We start from the raw sequence: 24,393 nt of genomic DNA, 5'->3' as shown, positions 1-24,393 counted from the left end.
GTATACCATGTTTGCCTATCGCTAATACATCACCATCCACATGTCTTCATGGCTTTGCATTAGTCGAAAAAAGTGCATCAACGACTCCCATACTTTGCACTCCCGGTGCACCGAGATCCTGTATAGCTCAATTTTTATGTCCAATTCCCCCAACGGAACACGGAGTACAACCATGGACCGTCGGGTATTTAACGTTATGAAGTCCCAGGGTGGTGAGGGGTCGAGTATCACTAAATGTTCCAACTTGACTGTTGATGAGCTGCGTGGCCACGATGTTCTTGGCACTGGTACTGTGGCCTACTGCGGCCCTTGGCCTCTACATAGCGATCGCTACGGTCTGGAGCATCCTCTTCCACCCTCTTCGGCACATTTCAGGACCAAAGGCGTGGGCGGCCTTTCCATTACTGCGTTATATTTCGGCCACTCGCGGAAACCTCGAGGAAGACTTGCGTCAACTCCATTCCGTATACGGTCCTGCTGTCCGCTTTGGTCCAGACGAGGTGTCCTTCATAACGGCTGAAGCATGGAAGGATATCTACGGCCACGGACAACCTCAGCTGCCAAAGGTCTTAAACTCGGCCTCCGACCCGAACGACATCATATCCTCCAACCACGATGACCATTCGCGGTTTCGCAGGGCTATGTCTCATGCGTTCTCCGCCAAGGGGCTTCAGTCTCAGGAACCACTCCTCATCAGCTATGTTGATAAACTTATCGAACGCCTCAAGAGCAACGTCGAGTCCGGGGTTCCAGCTGATATGGTTAAATGGTATAATCTGACCACATTCGATATCATTGGTGACCTGGCCTTTGGGAAACCTTTTGGAGGCTTGGATAGCTCAGAATATCACCACTGGGTGGCAACCATTTTCGGGTCCGTCAAGGCCCTTTCTTTCGTTAAACTGAAGGATACATACCCCACGGTCTTCCGATTCCTGCAAGCGTTGTTGTTTAAGAACGCATCCTCGGTCATGGAAGCCAGAATAAAACAGCTCGAACACTCCGCGATTGCGGTTCAGAATAGGCTCCGTAACGCTGACTCGGCTGCCTACAGCAACCGAGTTGACTTTATGGACTCGATGCTGCGCCACCGAGGAGAGAAAAACGAGCTCACCGATCGAGAGCTTGAGGCAAATTCCAGCATACTTATTATTGCAGGTAGTGAAACTACCGCAACCCTGCTTTCTGGAGCCACGTACTGGATTCTGCGAAACCCTAACGTTGCTGCACGGGTTACGGCCGAAGTTCGGTCTGTCATGAAGAACCAGTCCGATATCACCTTCCAGAAGGTTACCGCCGAGCTGCCCTACATGCAAGCCTGCCTAGATGAAGCACTACGAATGTACCCTCCTGTCCCGTCAGGCCAGCAGCGTTGGACTGTCGTTCCAACTACTATCTCAGGATATGATATCCCTGCCGGAGTGAGTGCCTTTGCCTCCTCCCTTACTCCTTCACCTCCAAGAAATCATTCCATTGTCGAGAAAAGTAACCTGAAATTAATGCTTCATCACAGGTGAAAGTCTCCGTCCACCAGTTCGCAGCCTACCATTCCCCAACGAATTTCTACCTACCGCACTCCTTCATCCCAGACCGCTGGCTCCCCTCCGCAACAAAAAATCCGTCATCACCCTTCTATTCCGACAAGCGCGAAGTTTTCCAACCATTCAGCGTCGGTCCTAGGAACTGTATTGGGAGGAACCTTGCATATGCTGAGATGCGAGTTATATTTGCGCGGGTGCTGTGGAACTTTGATCTCGAGCTTTGCGAAGAGAGTGCCCGCTGGGATGAGCAGAATTCGTACATCCTGTGGGAGAAGTCGCCGTTGATGTGTAGGTTGAAGGTTAGGGGGGGTCTGTAGGTGTTGCTGGGCTGAACGGCCTGTTTTAATAGTCATTATTCTCTGTTGTCGTTTGATCTAAGTTTGGACTGTCTGGTAATGAATATAGGGAGAATGCCTGATGTCTCGGCGTGATTAGGTCGATCTATAATGTTTATCTGCAAATTCATGTCTTTAGCGAGGAACGAAACTAATAGCATGCAGTAATGCTTAAGCTTTTCGGTATCAAAAACCTATGTCTTATTGACATGACGTTGTACGAGAGTGTACCTACCTACCTATACTTCCCACTTTGTAGTCCGGGAGCCGGACGACATATATATATCCTGGTGTTCAATTCAATAACACGCTCAACTTCACAAACCCATCCATAAACCACCAACCCATAAGCATACAAACAATCCCAAGAGTCATAACCACCATAACTCAAAATGAACAATCAAGACTCACTCTGACTCCCCTCCTTTCAACTTCCAAGTCCAAAGTATAAGCCCCAGCGGCACCTCAGCCGCCCGAGGCCCCAAATGGCCCGTGCCACAGCCATATCACGTGCGCGCCACACCTTAGACCCACAACGCCAAGAGTTCAACCCACCCAAATTTTATTCAAGCGTATCGCGGTTTTCGCTCTCGACCGACTCGTTGCGAAGACCGCTTTTGTCTGTTCTACGTTCTGGTCCGGTTGTTGTTGACGCTGTGCTGTGCTGTGTATAATACGGGCAGAGAAGAAAAAAAATTTAGAGCAAAATGGCTGATCTCGAGGTATGAATTATGATTGTTCTACTACAGAGATTTTGTCTAATAAGAGCTTTCTTCAGGAACGGCTGCGAAGCCACGCACAGGCCTTTGATGGGTTGCTTTCGTTGATTCCGGCGAAGTTCTATTATGGTGAAGATGGCAGTGTATGTTCTACCCCATCTGTTTCCCTTTCGCAAATGCACAATCGTTGTTTCTGAGTTTTACTGCTTCGTTGCCGCCCGCTCCATCCGCTCCCTTCCGTGTGCACAGCATTGACTCGAGATATCCCTCTCAATAGGACCAATGGAAGCGGAAAAAGCAAACAAAAGAACAAGCCCGTGAAGCGAAACGAGCGAAGCTTGACCCCGACTCGGCAAAAACGGCCAAGGACGTGATGGACGAGAAGGCCCGGAAACGAAAGCGAAGTGAACAAAGCGACGATGAAGACCAAGAAGATGGCGACTCATCTGACGACGCTGAACTGGGGTCGGAATTGCCCAAGGAAGGGCTGAACAGGGGCGATGCCACGAAGAAGCAGAAACAGGCCGATAAGCCTGCGGATTTCGATGCGGACGCAAAGAAGGTGGAAGCCCGCAAGCTGAAGGAAGAAAAGAAGCAACAAAAGAAGCAGGAACAAAAAGAGAAGAAGAAGGCCAAGGACGCCGCTAAGAAGGCAAAGCTGCAAGAGAAGCAGGCAGAGGAGACCCAAAAGACCGATGTATCAAAAGACAAGTCCAAGCCCGCGACCAAGCCTGAGGAGCCAACAGCTGCCGCCGAAGAAGACGATGAAGTCGACGGCGGAGAGAACCCCGTTGCCGAAGGATTCTCTCTCGAGTTCAACGAAGACAACAACTCCACATCCTCCGCTCCTAATTCTCCGGATTTCGACACCTCAAATCCCCAATCGGGTAGCTCATCCATATCCTCCATCGTGCCCCCCTCCGACAACAAGACCTCTTCAGAACCGAAAGCCCCCAAGCCCTCACAAGAAGAACTGAAGTCCCGGTTACAAAAACGTCTAGACGAGCTCCGCGCCGCCCGCCAAGCAGACGGCCTCAACGGCAAGCCCGCTCGCAACCGCCAAGAGCTCATCGAAGCCCGACGACAAAAGGCCGAACAGCGCAAAGCACACAAGAAGGAGCTCCGCCAAAAAGCCAGAGAGGAAGAGCAGCGCCAAAAGGACGAAGCCATGACTCGTCGATTCTCCCCCGGTGGCAGCGGCTCCCTTCTCGCCTCCCCTCGTTCCCCAGCCGACTCAGTCGGGTCTGGAAACTACGCCTTCGGCCGCGTCGTCTTTGCTGACGGCCAAGTCGCCGACCCATCTCTCACCAACGTCCGCGAGAAGCCCAAGACCGCCGGCCCCGGTCTCCGCGATGCCGCTGCAGCCCTGAAGGCCGCTGAAGCCAAGAAGACCCGCCTTGCAGGTCTCGACGAGGAAAAGCGCGCCGACATTGAAGAGAAGGACATGTGGCTGAACGCTAAGAAGCGCGCGCACGGCGAACGCGTCCGCGACGACACAAGCCTGCTCAAGAAGGCTCTCAAGCGCAAGGAATCTGCTAAAAAGCGCTCCGAGCGCGAGTGGAAGGACCGCATTGACACCGTTAAGCGCGGCAAGGACCTCAAGCAGAAGACGCGCGAGGATAACCTCCGCAAGCGGAGAGAGGGCAAGGGTCAGTCTGGCGGCGGCAAGAAGGCCTCTGGTGGTGGAGGCAAGAGTAAGCCCCGTCCTGGATTCGAAGGCAGCTTCAAGGCGAAGGTTGGTGGTGGGAAGAAGAAATAAGTTATACGCCGAGGCAGGGTTGCGATATAGACGTTGTATTTAATGATGGATGTTGTATACATTTACTTGTGATGAGAGAGACGGCTTCTCTGAACGCTGATGTTTCTCACCTTGCCCCGTCGATGGGGAGAGTTTGGAGGGACTCGATGATGCGCAAGTCAACAAAAGTGAGTATGGGCGCTGGAGATCTGGTGTTTTGGTATTTATATGGGGGATTCTTGTCATTTATGTGCACATATGCATTGGTAGCGATCTGTTTACACAATAAAGGAGTTCTTGAATGATTTTCTTCCCGTAGTGTGCTGCTGGTACTGGTAGACAGAAGGTACCGTACCTACCTAGGCAAGCGCGACTTGAGGTAGAATGGATTCGAACCAGATGCTGCAGAAATGCTGCTATGTTGCTTTGCTTGAGGGAACATGTAACAAAAGAAATACAGTGCAATTGATCCCTAGCATATTAAAACACAAATCTCTTCTAACATCACAGATACAGAAAAGACGATTGGTGCGGAACATTCGGAGCACCATCTACCCCAGCAAATCCGTCAAGTACAAAATAGCAAGAAAGGAGGACAAGCGTTGGTATGTTATGTACAAAGTGTAAAGGAAATAGAGGAATGTTCGAATGCTGGAAATTGTTCCTAGCAGACGGTTGGGGAATCTGCTTTTTTTTCTTGACGGATTTTCTTCTCAAATCATTCTATGAAGACATTGAATTCCTGGTTGAGTGGTTTATCGATAAGGAGCATCGGCTCTGGCAGCAGCGGCAATCTCGGGCTCCCACTTGTCACCGTTGGCGAGGAGCTTCTCCTTGTTGTACAGCAGCTCTTCGCGGGTCTCGGTGGCGTACTCTGCGTTGGCAGCTGGTAATTGTTAGCGTTGACTCTTACACCCAAGTGCAACGAAGATAAATGGAACATACTCTCAACAATAGCATCGACGGGGCAGCTCTCCTGGCAGTAACCGCAGTAGATACACTTGGTCATGTCAATGTCATATCGAGTCGTCCGGCGACTTCCGTCAACGCGCTCTTCGGCTTCAATGGTGATGGCCTGGGCAGGGCAGATGGCTTCGCAGAGCTTGCAAGCGATGCAGCGCTCTTCACCGGTAGGGTAGCGGCGCAGGGCGTGCTCGCCACGGAAACGAGGGGAGATGGGGCCCTTCTCGAAAGGGTAGAAGATGGTGTAGCTGGAGTCGCGTCAGCACGAGTTACTCTGACGTCGCCAACATTGTCCATCCAATTGTATGGTTTTGAGGACGTCGCATGTCCGCTTTAGGAAGAATCCCGGATCACAATCGCGAGAGTGACTTACGGTGGTCGGAAGAACTGCTCCAAAACAACGTACATACCGCGGAAGATCTCCGCCATAAGGAAGTACTTGCTAGCCTTGCTCAAGGAGCCCTCGGTACCCTGATCCCATCGCTGAGGAGGCGGCAGACGGAAGCCAGGCTGGGGAGGACCATGTGGTAAGGCAGCTCTGGTCACCGAGGTTGAGAAGTTTGCGGTCGGGACAAGGGACGAAGAGGAGACGGAGGGCATGGGTCGTCGGTAGGCAAGCAGCCTAGCGGCAGATCTGGAGGAAGCCATCGCAGGATGGAGTGTCGACAAAGGACAGAGGGGAGAGGGAGGGGGAGGGTCAATTGGGGGGCAGTTCGTAGCTGGAGGATCTCGAAGTGGTCTGGCGGTGGTTGCTGGAGTGGTTTTGCAGGCGGCTTAGGTCATTGCTTTCTGCCGCCCTCTGATTGGCCGCCCGCTGGGATTTTGCTTTCCCCGAAGCCGCAACGCCAAATTCAGGTTCATCTCGACTGCATCAGACAAAGCTCCCATCTATCCCCTTCGCGTCCTTCTTTGCATTCTCCTGTCCAGGTAATCACACAAGAAAGTTCTGAATCTTCCCATTGAGCTTTTCTAATATATTTTCAGGCTATTATCACCGCGCCCTCCCTCTCTACCGTCACAATGTTCCGTTCCGCTGTCGTCCGCTCATTGAGGGCCTCTGTCCCTCGTGCCGTCAGGCCCCAGGCTGCTTTCCAGATCCGCAGCTCTCCTGTCGCTCGCCCTGCTCAGATTGCTCCTCGCTTCGCCTTCCAGGCCGTTCGCATGTACTCCGCCCCTGCCGGTCTCTCCAAGGACGAGGTTGAGGGCCGGATAGTCAACCTCCTCAAGAACTTCGACAAGGTACGTGCGACAGTCATTCACTGACCTCGGAAGAGGGTGTACAATCATTCAGAAGCTAATACTATGGTGAAATAGGTCACTGAGGCCGACAAGGTTCGTCGCTGATTACCCGTCGCAACGTCGTCCAAATGCGATAGCAACTGCGATAGAGCATCACTCTAACATTCTCACGAACAGATTAACGGTGCTTCTCACTTCTCTAACGACCTCGGCCTTGACAGCCTGGACACCGTTGAGGTTGTGATGGCCATTGAGGAGGTATGTCATCCGCGCTGATAAGCGTGAGACACTGATACTGACTGGCTTTATAGGAGTTCAGCATTGAGATCCCCGACAAGGAGGCCGACACCATCCACAGCGGTAAGCTATACACAACATACTGTAGACGATCCTATCCCGTACTAACTATTTCCAATAGTCGAGAAGGCTGTTGAGTACATCCTTGCCCAGCCCGATGGTAAGATTTCTTCTTCTTTCTGATGAAATATTGACAATGCTGACTGCTTCATAGCTCACTAAATATTCACTTAATTTGATGAAAAGGGGAAGTTGTCGAGGGGCTAGATAGAAAAGAATGGGGATGCTAGCGTGCATATATGCAGGACTCTATAAGCTTGGAGTATCTGGGTAGTGTGGCGCTAATTTGTATGCTGATACATGCTCACCTTTCTATATCATGTATATCACTTTCAATGCAGTTTTGATCGATCTAAGTTCGACAAGGGTTGTATGCGCCTATACAAGAGTCGGTCGGGTTGATGGAGCTATACAACACCGCGGAAACCAGATGAATAACATATCAGACAAGCTACGATGTGGCACTCCACAATGTAAAACAGAAGAAAAAAAAAAGGTAAGATTAATCGCCGTAGATAAATTGCGGGCTCCAGGGCGCCGCTGGGCTTCGTCACCGCAGACACTAACAAACGCGCGTTAGAGCCAGATAGCCCGACACCTTCTGCCGAGCCTCTTCTGGGCAATTGCTCTCGTTGCTCAAAGAAATTGTACCTCTGAGCCGACCGTTTCTTTGGTCTTCACTCAACTATCACCTTCGTTGGTACATTCACTCTCCGGTGCGACCTTGAAGTCAGCTCATCCCGTCTTATTCGGATCTGCTGGTCATCTCAAATCAACGTTCGGGCGGAGCTTTTTTGTCTCCTTCTCCCTCCCTCCCCATCTGCTTAACTCGACTACCAATTTCAACACTTCCAGCCCTCCACCGCCGCTCTGAATTTCTCTTCCTTGTCTACTTAGCGGTAACCACGACTCTTCGAAACCGAATAACGGAGTACGGCAATACCGAACACACGCTGCGGCTGAATCTCCGCAGCTCACCACCTCCTTCCACACCCCGCTCCGACATAACATCTCACCTATCCTAATGGCCTCAGCCGGGGGCTTGACTCGCCGGAGAGGTGGCGGTCGAGCCGCTGGCCCAGATGATCACGATGACAGCAGAGTCTCATCGCCTATCTCCCGAAACGGCTCCGCGATGGACAACCGCATCCCCGAGACGTCATACACGAATTCGGAGAACGGGCACAAGATCGCCTTCGATCCCAGGGATATTAGCGAGACAGAAGAACGGAGCAAGCAACCCAAGCTTACTCTCATGGAAGAAGTGCTCCTGCTCGGATTGAAGGATAAACAGGTCGGTTGAGCATCTCTCCCCGCAAACGGATGCCTGATGCGCCTTTGCGATTAGACTCTTGCTTACAGACAGGCAACCACAGGGATACTTGTCTTTTTGGAACGAGAACATCTCCTACGCCTTACGAGGATGTATTGTGATTGAGCTGGCGCTCCGCGGTCGGGTTAGCATGCAGAAGGACTCCTCTCGGCGAAGGTTCCCCTTGGCCGATCGGGTGATTGAAGTTATTGATGACACATTGACGGGCGAGGTCTTGCTGGACGAGGCATTGAAGATGATGAAGTCGAGTGAGAAGATGAGCGTGAACTCCTGGATCGACCTGATGAGCGGTACGTATAGCAACATACCGCTTCCCACTGCGCGGTGCGCTAATGATGATACACCGACAATAGGCGAAACATGGAACCTGATGAAGATTGGATACCAACTGAAGCAAGTGCGTGAGCGTCTCGCCAAGGGCCTCGTGGACAAGGGCATTCTTCGGACCGAAAAGCGCAACTTCCTCCTCTTCGATATGGCTACTCACCCCGTCGCCGACGGAGGTGCGAAAGATGACCTTCACCGCCGAGTACGCAACATTTGCAGCAGTCGCACCGTCATCCTCCCTGCCAACCAATGGCTTCCCGAAGACATCGAGTTCCGCTACCTGCGCACCATCACCATGGTCTGCGCCGCTTACGCCGCGAACGTGCTGGAAAATGCGCTGGTCACAATGAGCCATGAAGCCCGAGAGAGAGCCTTTGCACAGGTCGACGAACTACTGGCCGAGTACTCACAGTGGCCGTTCGCACGGCGCCCGGGTGGCTCCCAATCTATTGGAGCTAACCTGGCGCAAGCCATCAACGACGAAGTGAACAAGGGCGACAAGGAGCTCCAACTGGAGGTACGACTCACCCACTATCAATCATCTAAGATATAATCTTACTGACAATCTACTAGGTCGTCGCAGCCTGTCTCAGCGTATTCACCAGACTCGACTCCCTCCTCTAATTTGCACGCGACCCCATCTGTACTTTTCTCTTCCTTTCCTTCGATTCCATCTATTGCCAATTATCATATTCTCTCCGTCCATATTCTTGTCCTTAACTTAAGCCTGCTATGCCATTCCATCAACATCAACATCAACATCAGCATCAACTCAAACATGATCATGTCAAACAAGCAAAAACTTCACGTCTCTCGTTGTTTTGTCGGCGTCGAGGTTTGGTTGGATGGACTCGGACTCCTCAGCTTTCTTCTCTCTTCTCTCTCCCATTATCCTTGTAGGTCGGACAGTGTTTAATTAAATAGTATAGTATGAACTCCGCTTAACTAGCGAAAGCGTTTCGTTTCGTTATGTTAGGAATGTATCATTTTATGAGAGTTTGGTCTTTGTTTTTGCTTGATGTTTTCGGTATACCAGTAGACCTACGTAGTAGTAGGAGGGCAATATATTAGTAACTAGTAGTATAAACAGGCATTCTGCTAACAATGTCACGTAAGTAAAATATACAGTAAACCAAAGCATGAAAGAAGACCTGGGAAGGTTACCCGGGAGTGCCACCTGCATGGACTAACTAACGCAAACCCAAATCAAATAAATCAACTTAACAATACAACATAGCCAAGGTCAAGCAAGTCACAGGCCACTCTTGCCGCAACGCAACTAATAGGGAACCCAATTCCCAAAAATACACCCCCAGCCTTGACACCTATCCTCCGGCGCCGCACAAACAGTCATATTACTGAAATACCACATATGCTTGGACGTATCGTTGCCCGTTGTACCCAGATTCCCCTGTTCACTGCCGCTCCCCTCGATGTACACGACATCGTCAACCGTAACCGGCTCGCCATTGTCAGAGATAATCCAGTACTCCGGCGACGGTTGGGTATAATCGAATGGCGGCCAGAGCCTAAACGGCAGCCTGGGTACAGCATCGTCTTGGTGCGTCGCGCGGAAGATAGAGACGAGGGTAGTGGTTTTTACAGCTGTGTGTTTGTTGCCGATTATGGGGGCGCCGAAGGTATACTGTTTCCGCCACGTTACCTAGGTTAGAAAGATAGATATACGATATAATACAGGTAGCCTGATGGTATCACCCAGGTGGGCAGCCCGGTGCAGGCCAAAGTACTCCGTACTTGACAGAATCCATCTAGACATAGGTAAGGTAACTTACAAGCTGAATATCCCTCCCACCCCACCTATTCTCATCGCGCAAGCGCGTCGCAGCCATAGTGGCAATAGCGCCTCCAAGACTATGCCCCGTAAAAACAAGCTGGTAGTCACTGTGCGCTGCAAGCGCGTCATCAAGTACCCCGACAACAGACCTCCTTACCGAGTTCCAGGCCGCATGGAACCCCTCATGCACCCAGCAGTTGAGGCAGAGACTAGGGACCGGGATGGGCAAGGCCACTAGGTCGTCTCTCCAGTTGCTGCTGGACACGCTACCGCGGAAGGCGAGGACGAGCAATTTGCGGGATTTGTCTAGGGCTAGGTAGCCCGTTACGTCGGCCCAGCCTTTGCTGTTAGGGCGTATCAGTACGGTGCATGTCCTCGTCTATTTTTTATTTTGCGTGGACAGAATGGTATAGTTAGGTACGTACTTCTGGAATTCGTATAGGGTTGTGACGTTGAAATCCGTTAGTAGCGGACACCCGTAGTCGCATGTTACGATGGGCGAGTCCGTCGAGTTGTTGTTCTGGTCACAGCCTGCTGCGGCGGCGTACTGGGCAAAAATGTTGAAGCGGTCGATGGTCGCATTGTCGACTCCTAGGTTAGGTAGGGAGTTGTTGGTCGCTACATCTGCGATTTGATGGACTCTAGGATGGTTTGACTTACCTTGGGCAGGGGAAGGAACTGCTAACGAGAGTAGTAGAGCTACTGTAAAGAGAATGACAAGCATGGTATCTGCTTTGAATGCCTAGGAATACAATGGGACAGGAGAAAAAAAAAGATAATGATTGATAGGATGTTACAACAGGATTTTGACGGTTTAAAGTACGGGACTGCTTCCTCTATACCTAGTCCAAATGGTGGACGTCACTTGTAACCCTAATTGGAACAGGGTTTATGATGAGGTGCCGTGGCATGGACCAAAGGTAGAGCTAGATAGCTCAGAATTCGAGCTTACTTCTGTTCCTTCGGATGGGCTCATCTGGTCCTGGTTACAGAGTACTTCAATCTGCCCAGTTCTACATTTGATGGCAGATACAAGGTTCAGAAACAGCACGTGTGTAAACGCAAGTAGACGACGAGGGGTTTCAATAGCAATGCTCCAGTCTCTAGATGATTAGTTCCCTTCTCTGCAATTAATTCTCAAGAATTAGAGTGGCCTAGGGGCTATGCTAGATATCACCTGGTCTTGTAAGTTTGTATTGAAGTTGAAAATTATGGTTCCCTTAGTCTTCCGTAAAAAAGTTGTGGACAACTAATCTGTATCAACGGCCGAGGGGATATCCTGCTTGCTCGTTTTACCTGGGATGTTTGGAGACATGTGTTATTGGGAGACATGCGAGTCTACATACCTACTCTAGCTCAGAAAACTTGAGAACGTAAGATCTGGCATCGTGATCTATATTCTGTGACTCTAGTATGTAACAAGAAACGAACTATATATGACGCTGAAAAGAAGACAATAATCACAACGAATGAGGACTGGAAAAGCCATACACAAGAAAAGAACCAGAAGAAACAAATCAATTAACCCTCAACACATAAATCCCGCCCTTACCCTCCGGCGCATGCGCAACCTTCTCCGGAGAAAGATAATCCGCACCACTCACGAGATCAACAACCGTGCCGACTCGCCCACGCAGCGTATTATCCTCAACCATCTTCGAGATCGTCTCTAGCGTCTTCCCATCTGGTTCGACGTGTACGAACCGCGTCTGTGTCTGGGCCTCGGTATTTCCCTTTCTCGGATCGACGTTGAGGACGGGGTTCGCGTCGACGGCTGAGAGGATTGCGCCGCCGTCACGGATGATGGACGGGTTGTTCGAGCGGTGGAGGATATCCTCGCCTGTGCAGTCGAGTACGACGTCGACGGGGCCCCATTTGTTCTTGCGGAAGATGGGAGTGAAGTCGAAGTCTTTGGGAATTGGTTCGGGAATGAAGATTGTTTCGTCGACGGCGAAGTTCTGGCGGAGGCGGGTTGCTGCGGGTTCGTCTCCGCAGGTCACGCAGATCCAGGGGTTGTAGTGTGGGAAGAGGGCCTTGGAACGTAGGAGTTGGAGAGCTTGAGTGCCTACTTCTGAACGGTGCGCGTTTGTGATGAGGACGCGGAGGTCTTTGCCCTTTGTTGGGTCGAGGTCTGCGTATTTGAAGAGGGCTTGCCAGGCTGTTAGGGCTGGGAGTGGGATAGTCGCTGCCTCTGCGGCGGATATGTTCTGCGGTTTATGCGCGAGTTCGTCGCTTGTGCTTAGGACGTAGTCTGCTGCTGCGCCGTCCTGAGAGTAGTCGATTAGACCAAAAACGGCTTCATCGACTTTGAATTTGGAGCCGTCGGGCTTGTCGTGGTCTTGCGTGGGAGTGCTGATGACGGTGCCGCAGAAGTTGTGGACGGGGACTTGAGGGATTGATTTGGACGGGTTGAGCTCTTTGGCTAGCCTGAGCTCTTCGTGCGAGAATGCGGCCGTCTGGACTTTGATGAGGTATTGTGCTGGGGATGGCTTCGGGGTGGGGAAATCCATGTCAAGAACTGTTTCTGAGTCCACTCTCGGGTCATCTAAAGAGGCGCCATCTCGAATTGCCGTAGAGGCTGGACACCAATATAAAGCTCTCATTGTGTCTGGGACGAACGTCTGTTCATCCATTGTCGTAGAATATCGCTTCGCTGGCTTCATAATGGAAGATATTAAATCGAACTTGCAAAAATGCAGAAATAAGAAGTGAGTGATTGCGCTTCCGTATGAAGTTGTTGTTATTAAACATCCTCAAATTTCTCGCGCGTAATCGTCGCCGGAAACATCAATATATGGTCGTTGTTGAGTTTCGCCACCAAAACGTTGCTTTGACGTAAGAAATGTGACAAGCCATCCAGACCAGCAGCCAATCCACAAGTGTACCAATAAACGTAAATCAAGCTCCGTGAAGAATATGGGGGCTTTCTATAATTCGAGGTTTGCGTTGTCTCGCGCTCTGATTTCGTCGAGTATATCATAGACCTCTCTCGGCTGATCAAAAACGTGCCAAATGTGCTTGGGGATGCCCTTGAAAGCCTCTGCAAATCTCTCTGGCGAGTTTTGCTCCTCCATGTGAGGTACATCCATGACTTTCCTGATGAGAATCGCATGGATCCACTCGGGATGCCGTTTGTAAATCTCCGCGTATGCTTCGGGGTCAGTTTGGGTGGAGTCTCCGATGCACAGTGCTCGCCGGCGTGGGAACCATCGCCGTATCTTCCTAATGCGATCCACTTTGTACTCCATTGTGTTCACGGTGAATGATTTGACAAGCTCGCTAATGTCGAGCCAGGAGGAGTCTCGAAGGACCAGCGTCCCGGGGCTAAAGTGGTCGCGAAGAAAACCGCGTAGGAAAGGGTATAGGTTGTACGGCGAGGCAGAAAGGTAGAACCATGTGGGCTCGAATCTCCTTTCAATACGTGAGTATAGTTGCGGCATGCCCGCAATGGGCCTCGGCTCTTCTGCGAACGTCGTGCGAAGTATCCCGGTCGCATCTGAAGTCTTGGTGTATTTGATTGTGTCGTCGATGTCCGATACCACGAGCCAGCCTTCTGGGCCGGCGAAAGTTGTTTCCATCGACGCTTTATCCAGACCTCGAACATGAGATCGTACCCGAGCTCCATCAGCAACATGACGGACACCAGTATTCACAACTTGCGAAGCAATGCCGTCATTTCCTGTAGGCCCGATCTCATGTATTTGTGTGGTGTGGTTCGGCAACGGCAATTCTAGCATCATCGAGTGATCCTCAACGACCTGATACAGGAAAGGCTGTAGCCGCCGGGCAATCCGATGGCGTATCTCTGATTCTGTCCCATATGCTCCGTCGAGTCCGATAAGATCCGCAATCACTGCGACAAACTTGCTGATGTCTCGTCGGCTGTCCTTTCGAAACACGCAGGCTACAACTTCCACCCGCCATGAATGAGGCTCGCCGGATACGTGTGAGGCTGGCTGTCGATAAGCGGTGTTATCCAGCAACCAGACGGTATGTTTAGGAGCATCTGCCAGCTGTGAAGGCTGTCTCAGCAAGGTTGTTGACACGACGCGAACCATGCTGGAGTATCGTTTCAAAGTGCTGGAGAATCGTTCCAACTTCTGGAGGACAGTCGGGTCCTTTGTCTGGATAACGGGAGAAGACATCTTTTCAATGGTGCGGCGCTTGCTACCTAGATGATTGCGGCGTTCGCCTGAAGGAATGATTGGCAATACCCCGCAAATAGAGCGAAGTTTAGATATGAATCACGTAGTTTGGTGTGATCGTTGATATAAAGTCGATTTTTTCAGTTTCGTGAGTTGCAGAAAGAAACGTATTTAAATGTCAAAAAAAGCTATGTCGACCGGTTTGCAGGCGCTATTCTTATACAAGGCCCCGAAACCTGGGGCGAACCGCCCGGGTGATCATCATAGATTCAGAGACGAGCCACAAGGCAGTGACCCTCTCACAGCCTATCCTGAGTCACTTTTCTTTCATCCTTGAGTCAGCTGGCCCTAAGGCAGAAGTCTGAGCCTTCGTTGGGTTAGACGACAAAGATACCTGCGAATAACGTGGTTGATAGATGGTACGCATGGGGATAGTTCGTCCCTTGGCGCTTAGATCTGCGGGAGTCAGCCTTGTGATGCTTGTGACCCTATCAAAATCAGCAGCTTATTCCTGGCGCCTGACCATTCGATATGAGCCCCTGGGCAAGTACAGAGCGATGCCGCCCAGGTCAGCCGCCAGCGCCTTTTGATTCTCGGGTGGCCGCATAATGTACTCCGCGGCCCCGCGCTTCAGGCCACGCAAGGGTCTGTTTAACCTCATACTGCTATTCGTGCCCACGTTGCGGCCTGAGCTGAGTTATAAATATCATGCGTTGCTCGATGTATTACCTTGTACCCGGGCGCTTCTTAGAGCAGTCGAGATACAAGGTAGAGACTTCTCGTCATGACGGAGAGCCCGTAAAAGAAACAGGGCGATGTGACGCGAACACTCAGCTCACTTTGCCTAGATTTGCACAGCCGCTATCAAGTTTGGAAGATAGAGAGGAAAAATGAAATCATCTTATTGAGGATGCAAGCGGTGGCTCGTAGTGAGTGAATCTGGACCAAGGCGAAGCCCTCGACGATATGAATGAGTGATTCGAGTGCATTTTGCTGACTTCATCTCTTTGGACAGGGTGGCCATAAGAAATTCGCGAATACAGGGCTTGAGTTGACTCTGCATAGGAAGACTCAGTTTGGTCACATTGTGTTGAGGACATGGTTGACTCGGATGACCCGCGTTTGTATGAGCAGGAATATCACGTGAACACGCGCTTTTTGATCAGCTTTTGGAACCAAACAAACGCCATCCTACAATGCAATTGACAATCTCAAATCCTGCTAGAAACATAGCCGAATTGCCCAGCCTTACTGCAACGACAGGGTTATCATATTGGCCAGAAAACCGGGTTGCCTGAACAAAGGCCTAAAGCGCACACCATGCCTCGAGATCTTATATTCAGCAAGTCGATCGCGAGGATGCTAAAGGCAAATCTTGATACCCATACCGTGGACCCAAGTTCTGGCCAAGTGTATACTGAGGTATCGATGGGACCGGCAGTATCACGTCCAAATGGACCAGCATGGGTTCACGAGTCACCATATATGCCCATCGGCTGGGAAGAAGGAAGCCCTTTTGAGGCAGCTCCCTTAAGACATTTAGCAATGAGAAAGCTCCTCGCAGATCAACGGAACTTGACGCCGGCTTTGTTTACGAATGTGCCCTGGAATCTCGCCAGTGATTGCTGGGATTACCTAGGCCGATGGTGAGTGTTTCGCAGATTTCCTGCCGCAAAAGCTTACATGCAAATAGCAATAGACAAACTCTCCATATGTGGAAGTTGCTTGCAACCGTTTACCCAGATCATTTCCCAAAGGTCGAGCCATATCGATCAATGAATATTGAAGGCCCTAAACTTTCCATGCGAGAATACCTGGGGCTGGCCAAGAGCGATACCTTGAGTTGGCGAGTTGCATTGACCTTGGCAGCATCCTATGCGCGAGTACCTGAACTGGTTGGAATCTCTGAGATCAAGAACTTGGTTGCCTTGGATATTGCTACACCAGCAAACCCAGACACATTGCCTGATGATACCAATGTACAAGTAACCGCTCTGACGGACCGAATTATTCGCTCCTGGAGTGAGCTGGCACAGACAACAGATGCATTCGCACATCTTCAAATTCTGATACTTCGGCACCAGGAAGATCTATCAAAGGTATCACTCGACTACTTGAGAGCTTTCCCGGTATTGAAATATATCGTCGCCTTCGACTGTCCGGGACTCGGATCCTCCTTGGCCGACGGTGATCTAGATGGCTGGACAGTCGCTGAGATGAAGCACTTCCCACCAGAAACGCTCTATGGATTCTACGACGCCAATTGTAAGCCAACCGGCGGTAAAGGTCAATTGACGGCCGAGACCCCGGTTCTGGACTTTCAAATCGGCCAGATGAAGTCAAAGTCCCGTTGCGTGGACCCTCATTCGGCCGTATATCTCCAGCGTACAGATGACGCGCCGAGAGTGGACCCTGAACCGAACGCCAGGAAGCGAAATCGAGGTGGAACACTTGACAACCAGCGCGATCAGCCGCGAAAACCGAAGGCAGTGATGAAGGACAGGACTAAAGACATTGGCGATGTGCTCAGTTCTTTTTTCTGAGTGGTAGAAGTATGAGTTGCCGCTTTGCGCGTGGATGATGTCAGCCGGCATAGACAATCCGAGTGGAAACGTACTCCGTGCGCAAGGAAATGCCGACCATAAGCCCAGAGCTTCTAAGCTTGGCTTCACCCAGTTCTCGAGACATTCAGTAGTCTGGACAGGTTGACACCTCTAATAATGGCTAATAGCATGAATGATAGCGTGCCCCGTGATGATTGGCCGTTGGGAAGCCCGCCAACCAGACACCGCCGATTCCCCCGCAACGCCGCGTGATTGGCAATCCGGCGAGCTCCCTCAACTTTCTGTCGTCGCCATCTCCCTGGAGAGAACTGTCGAGGTCTACCGCTTTCTAACTGTTCTCTTCTGTTCTCTAAGTGCTATCTTGACTCTTCCTCGTCCAAAACCACTTCTCGCCAGACTCAACCACAACCTTCCCCAGACCCTGGTTGTCTTATCCGATAGTGGAGGAGCCAGTCTCCCCGCAGTACCCTCCAAACAATGACCGAACTCGACGTCCCAACAGAAGCCTCCAATGGCTCCGCCGTTGCATCGCCCAGATCTAGCATTGACTCTCGCCCTCCCTCAATTGGAAACCGAACGCCCCGACTTTCTTCAAATCACGGACACCGACAAAGCCTCAGCGAGTCCCTCCGCGCAGCTCCTGGTTCCCCGCGGGCCCGCCGCCAACCCTCGCTTACCCAAGCCGCTATACAGAGTCTGATTGATAACCCTCCTGCACCGCACAATGCGAACCCTGCTTTTGTCGGGCGCGACTGGCGGGAGATTTCGATTGGGGAACTTGTCAGCGAGGACGACTTGAAGTGGGTGGAGGTTGATACAGGTATTGAGGAAGCTACAAATGTGAGATGAGATCACGTCGAAGCAATTCCGGGATTCAAATCGACTGACTATTGGCAGATCCTCATCGACACCGGAGCCCCCGTACTGCTAGTCCGTGAAACGAAAGAGGACAAGACCGCTGTCGGAACGTTCGATTACAATGACCTCAATACATACCTCTTGCTTGCGGCTGGTCTGACCCGGCCCGACGAAGAACTCCTTCCCGCTTACGAGGAACTTGCCCGCAAAGCTCACGAGCAGATTCAAATCCCGATGAGGGACGTTAAGGAGCTTGGAAGAAAGGAACCTCTGACGACGCTTCCGGTCTCTGCCAGCGTTATGACGGCCGTCGAGACATTTGGAGGCGGAGTACACCGTGTGGTTGTGATTGATGATAAACGGGACAATGCAGTCGTTGGAATCTTCAGTCAGTTTCGGCTCGTCAAGTTCTTATGGGAGAATGGGCGATGCTTTCCTGTGCTTGACCAGCTGTATCCGCAATCGTTACGGGATCTCAAGATTGGCTCTAACGCTGTGGTCTCAATCAAGTATATCCTTCCCCGAGCCGAATCCCAAAAGTTCTGAACTAATTTTCGCAGCGGTGACAAGATGCTCTGCGAGGCGCTACAGTTGATGAACACAGAAGGGATATCGTCATTGGCTGTTGTTGATAACCACGCCAACGTCGTTGGAAATATATCCACCACAGATGTCAAGGTATGCTGCTTTCTAATCCGTCAAGGCGCATGCTAACTGGTATAGCTTCTCACGAGATCGTCTTCGCTCCCTCTCCTTACAAACACCTGCATCCATTTTATTTCCGTGATCCTCTCCACTCGAGGTCTCGAAGAAGGCAAAGACTCGTTCCCGGTCTTCCACGTCAACCCAGCTTCGACACTTGCACACACGGTGGCCAAAGTAGTGGCCACCAGATCTCACCGGTAAACATCTCAATCAGATAGTTACTACAAACACTAACGACGGCAGACTCTGGATAACCGACCCCCACTCTCCCTCATCATCAGGCCCGCCAACACCTTCAGTCTCAATGGTGCCCCCTCCTCTCTTTGCCGGTGGGAACGGTAGCAACAATGCCCAATCGCCACCACACTCTCCCAACCCTGCTCTAGCACCGCCCCCTCAAGGCTCGCCACCTGCGCCCTACGTACCAGCGTCACCTATCACGTCTTCAATCCCGGCCTCTGCACTTCCGGGGGCTCGACTGTCCGGTCGTTTAGTGGGAGTTGTCAGCTTGACGGACGTGTTGAATCTGCATGCGCGTGCTAGTGGGTTGAGTCCCGCGGACCCAGCAGAGAGCCGTAGTCGTCGACGGAGGAGTAGTAGTTCAAGCATCAGTGTGCGACGGAGCGGAGAGATAGGAAGGGAACTGTTTAGTCGGTGATTGTTCTTCATGTTGTTCTTCATGTTATGATTCAGCAAAGCAAGCAGTTGCTTCATAGTTAAGACAATAGCATGGTGTACAGAGCACAATCAGGCTACTTCCATGACACTTATATAATGAGTGTTTCCCAATTCCTAGAATGAAGTCCATCGCCCAGTGCATATGAACTCTAAATCAATAAGTATCTAGATTTCTATCTGGAATCCAAGTAGTATATGGCTAATGATAAGGGTACTGTTGAGGCAGGAACGATGGGCTACCTGCGATTCGCCATACATGAACACCGACGCTTACGCCACGCCTGTATTATCACCGAACCACACCCGCATATCTTAATGCCAGAAGTCTCTCAAGTGCAGACCCTTCAATTCTTCGACATCGGCAGTACTAGAACATCCAACAGAACTCAGGACCCCACCAACAGCCCCAATAACATATCAAGAACAATTCAAGAAAGCTACGCGCTGTTAAGGCGGTGAACCACGTGACCGCAATAGAGCGGCTTCCCTTATGGAGGTCTGCCATCAAGATAACAACAACAACAACACAATTAGTTATTGAACCAGCTTCATACTGAGTACTACGTTCAGATAGTCATTTGTTGACCTTCATTATCATTTCTTCTACTACCATATCGAGCCGCCATCGTATACGGCCTCGATTTCCCTTCAGCGCCATCCAAAAACGCGCAAGCAAATTACGAACAATATCAACCGTCTCCCATCTCGCAATCCCTTGCAGACACACAACCTAACGTTATACTGTCACCATACCAAAACTTAATCACATCCAAACGAACACCAACCCAAACCCAAGCCACTACCCCAGACAATCCAAAAACCAGTCCCATTCTTTACTCCAATCCAGTGGTAGCAACTCCACATGCAAGCCCGGGATGAAAATTTAGAGAGCGACAGGCTTTGCGCACGAGGGCGAGGCAAGTGACCAGTGAGGTCGATGGTTATCTTTAGTATGGTGGCGAGGAGGCGTTTACCTCTGGGTGTCTGGGGCTGTGAGTGGTTGTGTTGGGGTCAGGCCACTTTCCCCGCATTTTCCAGTTTTACTCTGCTCTTTATGGATGGTTGGTAGGTATTTATAATATGGTACTTACCTAATGGAACCTATATGGCTGGCTTACCGTTGGGAAGGAGCAATTGACGGCCGGCACCTGCGGGTAGAAAGGGGTGCTCGCGGCTGTCAAATTATTGAATCTTTTGATCTCTGCACTAATCTCGTGTCTCTTCGCAGAGCATATCAGCATTAACTCATTCGTCTACCTGAATTGCCTTCTATCTGTCAGCCTTATCGCATCAAGGTTCTCTACCGGTTCCTCCTCCATTGACTTTCTCATTGGACAGGAATGTACTATGACAGGCAAGATAAGGACCTTGTTACCTCGGCGCGTATACCAGACTAATAGGCCTTGTCTAATCATCACCCAACGACCCAGCTCTAGACGCATTCTAAGGTGTTCTCGTTCCAGCCGAGGGACAACCTTCGCTCGCTGCCTGCCCCGCCTCAAGCTCGACAAATGACCGCAAATCCGAGCACTCAAAACCTTCTCATCGTGACAAGACGAAGCCAATGAGCTAGACTGCTTCTGGGTATGAGCTAAGGCAAAGTTTGTAGGAACCAGACCTTGAAAGTACCCGACAAAGTTCAGGGCTATTGGGTTGAACCTTGGACTTTGTGCCACCGCTATCCCAAGGTTCAAATTTGCTTACCTACCCAACAGTACCAATGGCCACTTCATTTTGTCGCCTATGGACTGGCAGGCGACAGGTGCCAGATGACAGGTGCCTGCAACTGGACCTTACCTCAAGGCCAGGTTCATAGGGGGCTAAACGACCCGATCAATCACGGATGCTACCAGTATAATCGACGAAGTTAATTTGTGACTGGTAACCAATGGCGTTACAGTTCTCTGAGCACTTTAGCACGAGGCCCACACGAGCTCCCCAAACTGAGGTCCTTTGCCTCCTTGTGGTAGTCCATGCACGGTGTCTGCAGCGATGAGACAAACCCCACTGCGCCATCAACTATCCCCAGGCCAAGCTCAGTCGCACCCCCACGGTCGAACCAATCACTCCATCTTGTCAACCCATGCCTACACTCTAGGCAGCTCGAGGCGAAACGATTGAAGATAAGCAAAAAGACCAGAGTCTCGACTCTAATGTGATTTCTCACTGCTCCAACTTCAACACCAATCCATTCAACCTCACCAACAGCACTGTTGCAGCAAGTACAGCATCACTGGAGAAAGTGTGACAGATTTCACCCTTATCATGCCATCCCCACACTAACCCAGAGCGGAATGTTGCACACTCTCAAGTAGGAGGGCCCCAGCATTCCACATTCCAACCGATCCCAAATCCAGGTTCCATCCAACCAACATGTTCCATTCCCAAGCACCAGGCCCGACCCGCAATTGCAGCACTGACAGGATCCACGGGTGTCATTCTGCACCCTCACTTTCCGTTTGCGGCGCTGATAAGCTCGCGAACCTGACTTCATCTCTAAGTCAGTAAGTTGGGTGATGATTGCCAATCACTGAATCAGCAAGGCTTGAGGCCATCCTGGGCAGTGTCATGCACGGGGAGGTAAATGATCGACATGCCAAAGTAACGTTACGCAGATCGACTGCCCTCCTTGCAGACTGCAGTCTTGGTGCAGATCTATAGGGTGTGATGCGTCTTACTACACAGGAAACTTTTTAAGTTGTATCCACTAAAGAATATAGCGAAAACTATTTGGTAAGGAGATGTGACTACTATTCTTTTTATTTTACATTGACATTAGAAGTGACAGCGCCGGCTTGAGTAGAAGGGTATTTTCCGTCCAACCAAGATACTCCAGAAGTAAAGACATAGTAACCAACAAATATCGACAAGTCAAAAGAAAGTAGAAGATTACAATAGATAATTGAAAATAGACAGAGGCATCCAGAGATGAACCAAGGTTGGAAGGAAGGAAGGAAGAAAGAAAGAAAAGTGACAATCGAAACGAAGCAACCAATGTAACGCTCACAAAAAATCCAATTTTAACCTAACAAACCTCAGCACCAGCACCAGCATCAAACCCAAATCCAAAATCCAACCCTCCACTCCCCGAAGAATCAAACTGCATCGGCAAAAAATGCGCGGCATTCCCATCTAACCCCGACGCAAACTGCCGAAAGTCATCGAATTCCTCGTCCGTCATGGTGGTAGGCGAGATCTGGAGTCCGACGTGTAGATCGACGTCGGCCATTTCGGAGGGGGTGTATTTGAAGGGGGTTGGTGGGGATGGTTGTGTTTGTGTTTGTGTTGATGGTTGGATTGGTGTGGGAGTATAGCCGTAGTTAAAGTTAAAGTTCGTTGCAGAGTGGAGGTTGTTCATGTTCATGTTCATGTTCATGTCTGCAACAGGACCTTGACCTTGACAGGATCTGAAGGTAGGTGTGTGCGGTGGAGTGGTGCGCGGTGTGGGTAGGAGGTCCGATGTAGTGGCAGTAGTGGTAGTCGAACAACTGGTTCTTCTGGGTCCGGGTCCGAGTCCACTTTGAATGGAAGATACAAGGGTATCAGTACCAGTACCAGTATCAGCGCCAGTGGGGATAGGAACCGCGATGGGGCCCGGTTCTGACCGGACGCGGTTATGCTGGTGGGTCGTTGGGCCATCGGAAGCTGAAACTGAGCCTGGTGCTGGGGTGGTTGCTTGAGAGTGCCCGCGAGAGTGAGAGTGAGAGTGCACTCCAGCTGCGACGCGAGGCTGGCGGAAGGAGATATTGGGAACTGAAGCGATGCGGTTGCGGTATTGCGCGTTGCTAATGGGGAGGCCGCCCATGTAGGTTGGTTCGAATGCTGATGGGTTGAAGCCCTGGCAGTTTGGCATGGTGGTCTGCTGCTGGTTCGAGCGCAGAGGGTAGGGCGAGACAAGACTGTCTGGTAGCTGTGCGGACATGGGCCCCGTATACGACGGTGAGAAGCCAGAGCCAGGGGTGGGGATGACGTTGAAGTTGGGAGCCCCCGGCAGCGGATCACTCTTGGGCCCAGAAGAGATCTGGAGCTGGGAAAGGTGCAGGTCTCCCAGACTCAGATGGCGAGGGTTGGTAGGGCGGTTTCCAGTTGGCAGGAGAGTAGAAGATGCACCCGGACGGCGAGAGTCTGCCTCTGGCCCCGATGGAGAAGCAAGAGACTGTGGAGGTTGCAGACTATATGGGTGACTTGACATTTGTCCCTGCGAGGAACCTGGTAACTGCAGGTTGTGCGATAGGTTAGGCATCTGGATAGAGTGCGATGCACCAGTTAGGCCGGCGAGGAGCGAGTTGTCAAAGTCCGAGTTGATCTGGGCGTCCTGGACTTTTCGGTATCGCTGGATTTTGGCGTCGTAGTTCTCGTCTATCTCCTCGTACATACCCTCGGCAGCGACAATGGCTCGAGTGATCTTTAGAGCGCGACCGGTTCGTTTCTTGTGCAGCATCGAGGCACGATTGGCAGACTCAACGCGGGCGTCCAAAGTGCGGTCTTTGCGTCTGGAGGCGGCGGTAAAGGCGCTGTCTTGTCAGTAGGGCAGCATTAAAAAGAATGCTAAAGACTTACCGCTCTTGATTCTCCTCTTTAGTACGAGCCGGGGTTGGAGAGAGCTCATAGCTCCGGTCATCCGGCTTGTTAGGAGGTCTGGGCGACATCCTGGCGGGTGGTAACAATATGGACGAGAATTGGCAGTGAGAGAATGAAGTCAAGCATGGAGGTGGGGAGGGAGCAGGAGGAGTGACAGGAGCTAAATAAGTAACCTTCCGTCCAGACTGGCAGTGGCAGACAGACAGACACCTCACAGGGCCGGGGTAGGGGTAGGGCTATCCACGGCTCCAGCCAGAGTTTGGGCTCTGTGACGTCCATGGATCCGCCTCCCCAAGGTTTCTGCCAGAGTTGCTGGGCCTAGATCCGGGTCTGAAGTCTGTATTTGTTTTATTCAGCCTGTGGATGTATGCTAGTGCATTGTAATTGTCCTCTCAGTACTCTCAACTCTACAGAGTAGCAGTAAAGTACGTGGTTTAGAGTGCAGATCCACCAGATCTGCTCTAGATTTACTGTACTCTGCACTCAGACTGCCAATGATCATTGCCACTCACAGT

The 24,393-nt window shown here is 51.1% G+C and overlaps 10 protein-coding genes across 10 annotated transcripts; 6 read left to right on the top strand and 4 right to left on the bottom strand.

Moving 5' to 3' along the window:
* The first annotated feature begins 52 nt into the window (after positions 1–52).
* BDV14DRAFT_17492 (cytochrome P450) lies at positions 53–1,951 on the top strand. The gene is made up of 2 exons (XM_073768974.1): positions 53–1,421; positions 1,514–1,951. Exons 1-2 carry the CDS (start codon positions 255–257, stop codon positions 1,856–1,858), a joined length of 1,512 nt encoding a protein of 503 aa, XP_073622103.1. The 5' UTR covers positions 53–254; the 3' UTR covers positions 1,859–1,951.
* A 632-nt stretch (positions 1,952–2,583) lies between these two features.
* Positions 2,584–4,354, top strand: BDV14DRAFT_205960 (putative 60S ribosome biogenesis protein Rrp14; the record flags this gene model as incomplete). Its single annotated transcript, XM_073774820.1, has 3 exons — positions 2,584–2,598; positions 2,655–2,738; positions 2,873–4,354. 3 exons carry the CDS (start codon positions 2,584–2,586, stop codon positions 4,352–4,354), a joined length of 1,581 nt encoding a protein of 526 aa, XP_073622102.1.
* Positions 4,355–5,088: 734 nt separating this feature from the next.
* Positions 5,089–5,944, bottom strand: BDV14DRAFT_194018 (NuoI/complex I 23 kDa subunit family protein; the record flags this gene model as incomplete). The annotated part of the gene is made up of 3 exons (XM_073771871.1): positions 5,089–5,219; positions 5,279–5,544; positions 5,670–5,944. 3 exons carry the CDS (start codon positions 5,942–5,944, stop codon positions 5,089–5,091), a joined length of 672 nt encoding a protein of 223 aa, XP_073622101.1.
* Positions 5,945–6,165: 221 nt separating this feature from the next.
* Positions 6,166–7,344, top strand: acpA (acyl carrier protein). Its single transcript, XM_073770634.1, has 6 exons — positions 6,166–6,535; positions 6,611–6,628; positions 6,713–6,793; positions 6,847–6,895; positions 6,954–6,992; positions 7,047–7,344. Exons 1-6 carry the CDS (start codon positions 6,317–6,319, stop codon positions 7,052–7,054), a joined length of 414 nt encoding a protein of 137 aa, XP_073622100.1. The 5' UTR covers positions 6,166–6,316; the 3' UTR covers positions 7,055–7,344.
* Positions 7,345–7,490: 146 nt separating this feature from the next.
* Positions 7,491–9,549, top strand: BDV14DRAFT_185264 (GOLPH3/VPS74 family protein). Its single transcript, XM_073770633.1, has 4 exons — positions 7,491–8,186; positions 8,269–8,515; positions 8,579–9,069; positions 9,126–9,549. The coding sequence occupies exons 1-4, from the start codon at positions 7,917–7,919 to the stop codon at positions 9,174–9,176; spliced, it is 1,059 nt and encodes a 352-aa protein (XP_073622099.1). The 5' UTR covers positions 7,491–7,916; the 3' UTR covers positions 9,177–9,549.
* Positions 9,550–9,831: 282 nt separating this feature from the next.
* BDV14DRAFT_194015 (lipase family protein) lies at positions 9,832–11,071 on the bottom strand (the record flags this gene model as incomplete). Its single annotated transcript, XM_073771870.1, has 4 exons — positions 9,832–10,197; positions 10,346–10,691; positions 10,773–10,938; positions 11,008–11,071. The coding sequence occupies 4 exons, from the start codon at positions 11,069–11,071 to the stop codon at positions 9,832–9,834; spliced, it is 942 nt and encodes a 313-aa protein (XP_073622098.1).
* Positions 11,072–11,864: 793 nt separating this feature from the next.
* On the bottom strand, positions 11,865–14,492 carry BDV14DRAFT_194014 (uncharacterized protein; the record flags this gene model as incomplete). Its single annotated transcript, XM_073771869.1, has 2 exons — positions 11,865–13,004; positions 13,353–14,492. 2 exons carry the CDS (start codon positions 14,490–14,492, stop codon positions 11,865–11,867), a joined length of 2,280 nt encoding a protein of 759 aa, XP_073622097.1.
* A 1,545-nt stretch (positions 14,493–16,037) lies between these two features.
* On the top strand, positions 16,038–17,035 carry BDV14DRAFT_205954 (uncharacterized protein; the record flags this gene model as incomplete). The annotated part of the gene is made up of 2 exons (XM_073774819.1): positions 16,038–16,138; positions 16,186–17,035. The coding sequence occupies 2 exons, from the start codon at positions 16,038–16,040 to the stop codon at positions 17,033–17,035; spliced, it is 951 nt and encodes a 316-aa protein (XP_073622096.1).
* Positions 17,036–17,340: 305 nt separating this feature from the next.
* BDV14DRAFT_17372 (uncharacterized protein) lies at positions 17,341–19,385 on the top strand. The gene is made up of 5 exons (XM_073768779.1): positions 17,341–17,896; positions 17,954–18,423; positions 18,475–18,592; positions 18,638–18,816; positions 18,863–19,385. Exons 1-5 carry the CDS (start codon positions 17,534–17,536, stop codon positions 19,275–19,277), a joined length of 1,545 nt encoding a protein of 514 aa, XP_073622095.1. The 5' UTR covers positions 17,341–17,533; the 3' UTR covers positions 19,278–19,385.
* A 2,638-nt stretch (positions 19,386–22,023) lies between these two features.
* On the bottom strand, positions 22,024–24,226 carry BDV14DRAFT_185257 (uncharacterized protein). Its single transcript, XM_073770632.1, has 2 exons — positions 23,858–24,226; positions 22,024–23,811 (listed from the first exon to the last, which is right to left on the bottom strand). The coding sequence occupies exons 1-2, from the start codon at positions 23,944–23,946 to the stop codon at positions 22,323–22,325; spliced, it is 1,578 nt and encodes a 525-aa protein (XP_073622094.1). The 5' UTR covers positions 23,947–24,226; the 3' UTR covers positions 22,024–22,322.
* Between the last annotated feature and the right edge of the window lie 167 nt (positions 24,227–24,393).

Source organism: Aspergillus stella-maris, assembly GCF_047715825.1.
Source record: "Aspergillus stella-maris strain CBS 113639 unplaced genomic scaffold BDV14scaffold_112, whole genome shotgun sequence".
In the NCBI taxonomy this organism is placed as follows: domain Eukaryota; kingdom Fungi; phylum Ascomycota; class Eurotiomycetes; order Eurotiales; family Aspergillaceae; genus Aspergillus; species Aspergillus stella-maris.
This window is presented reverse-complemented; position numbering and strand designations above follow the sequence as displayed.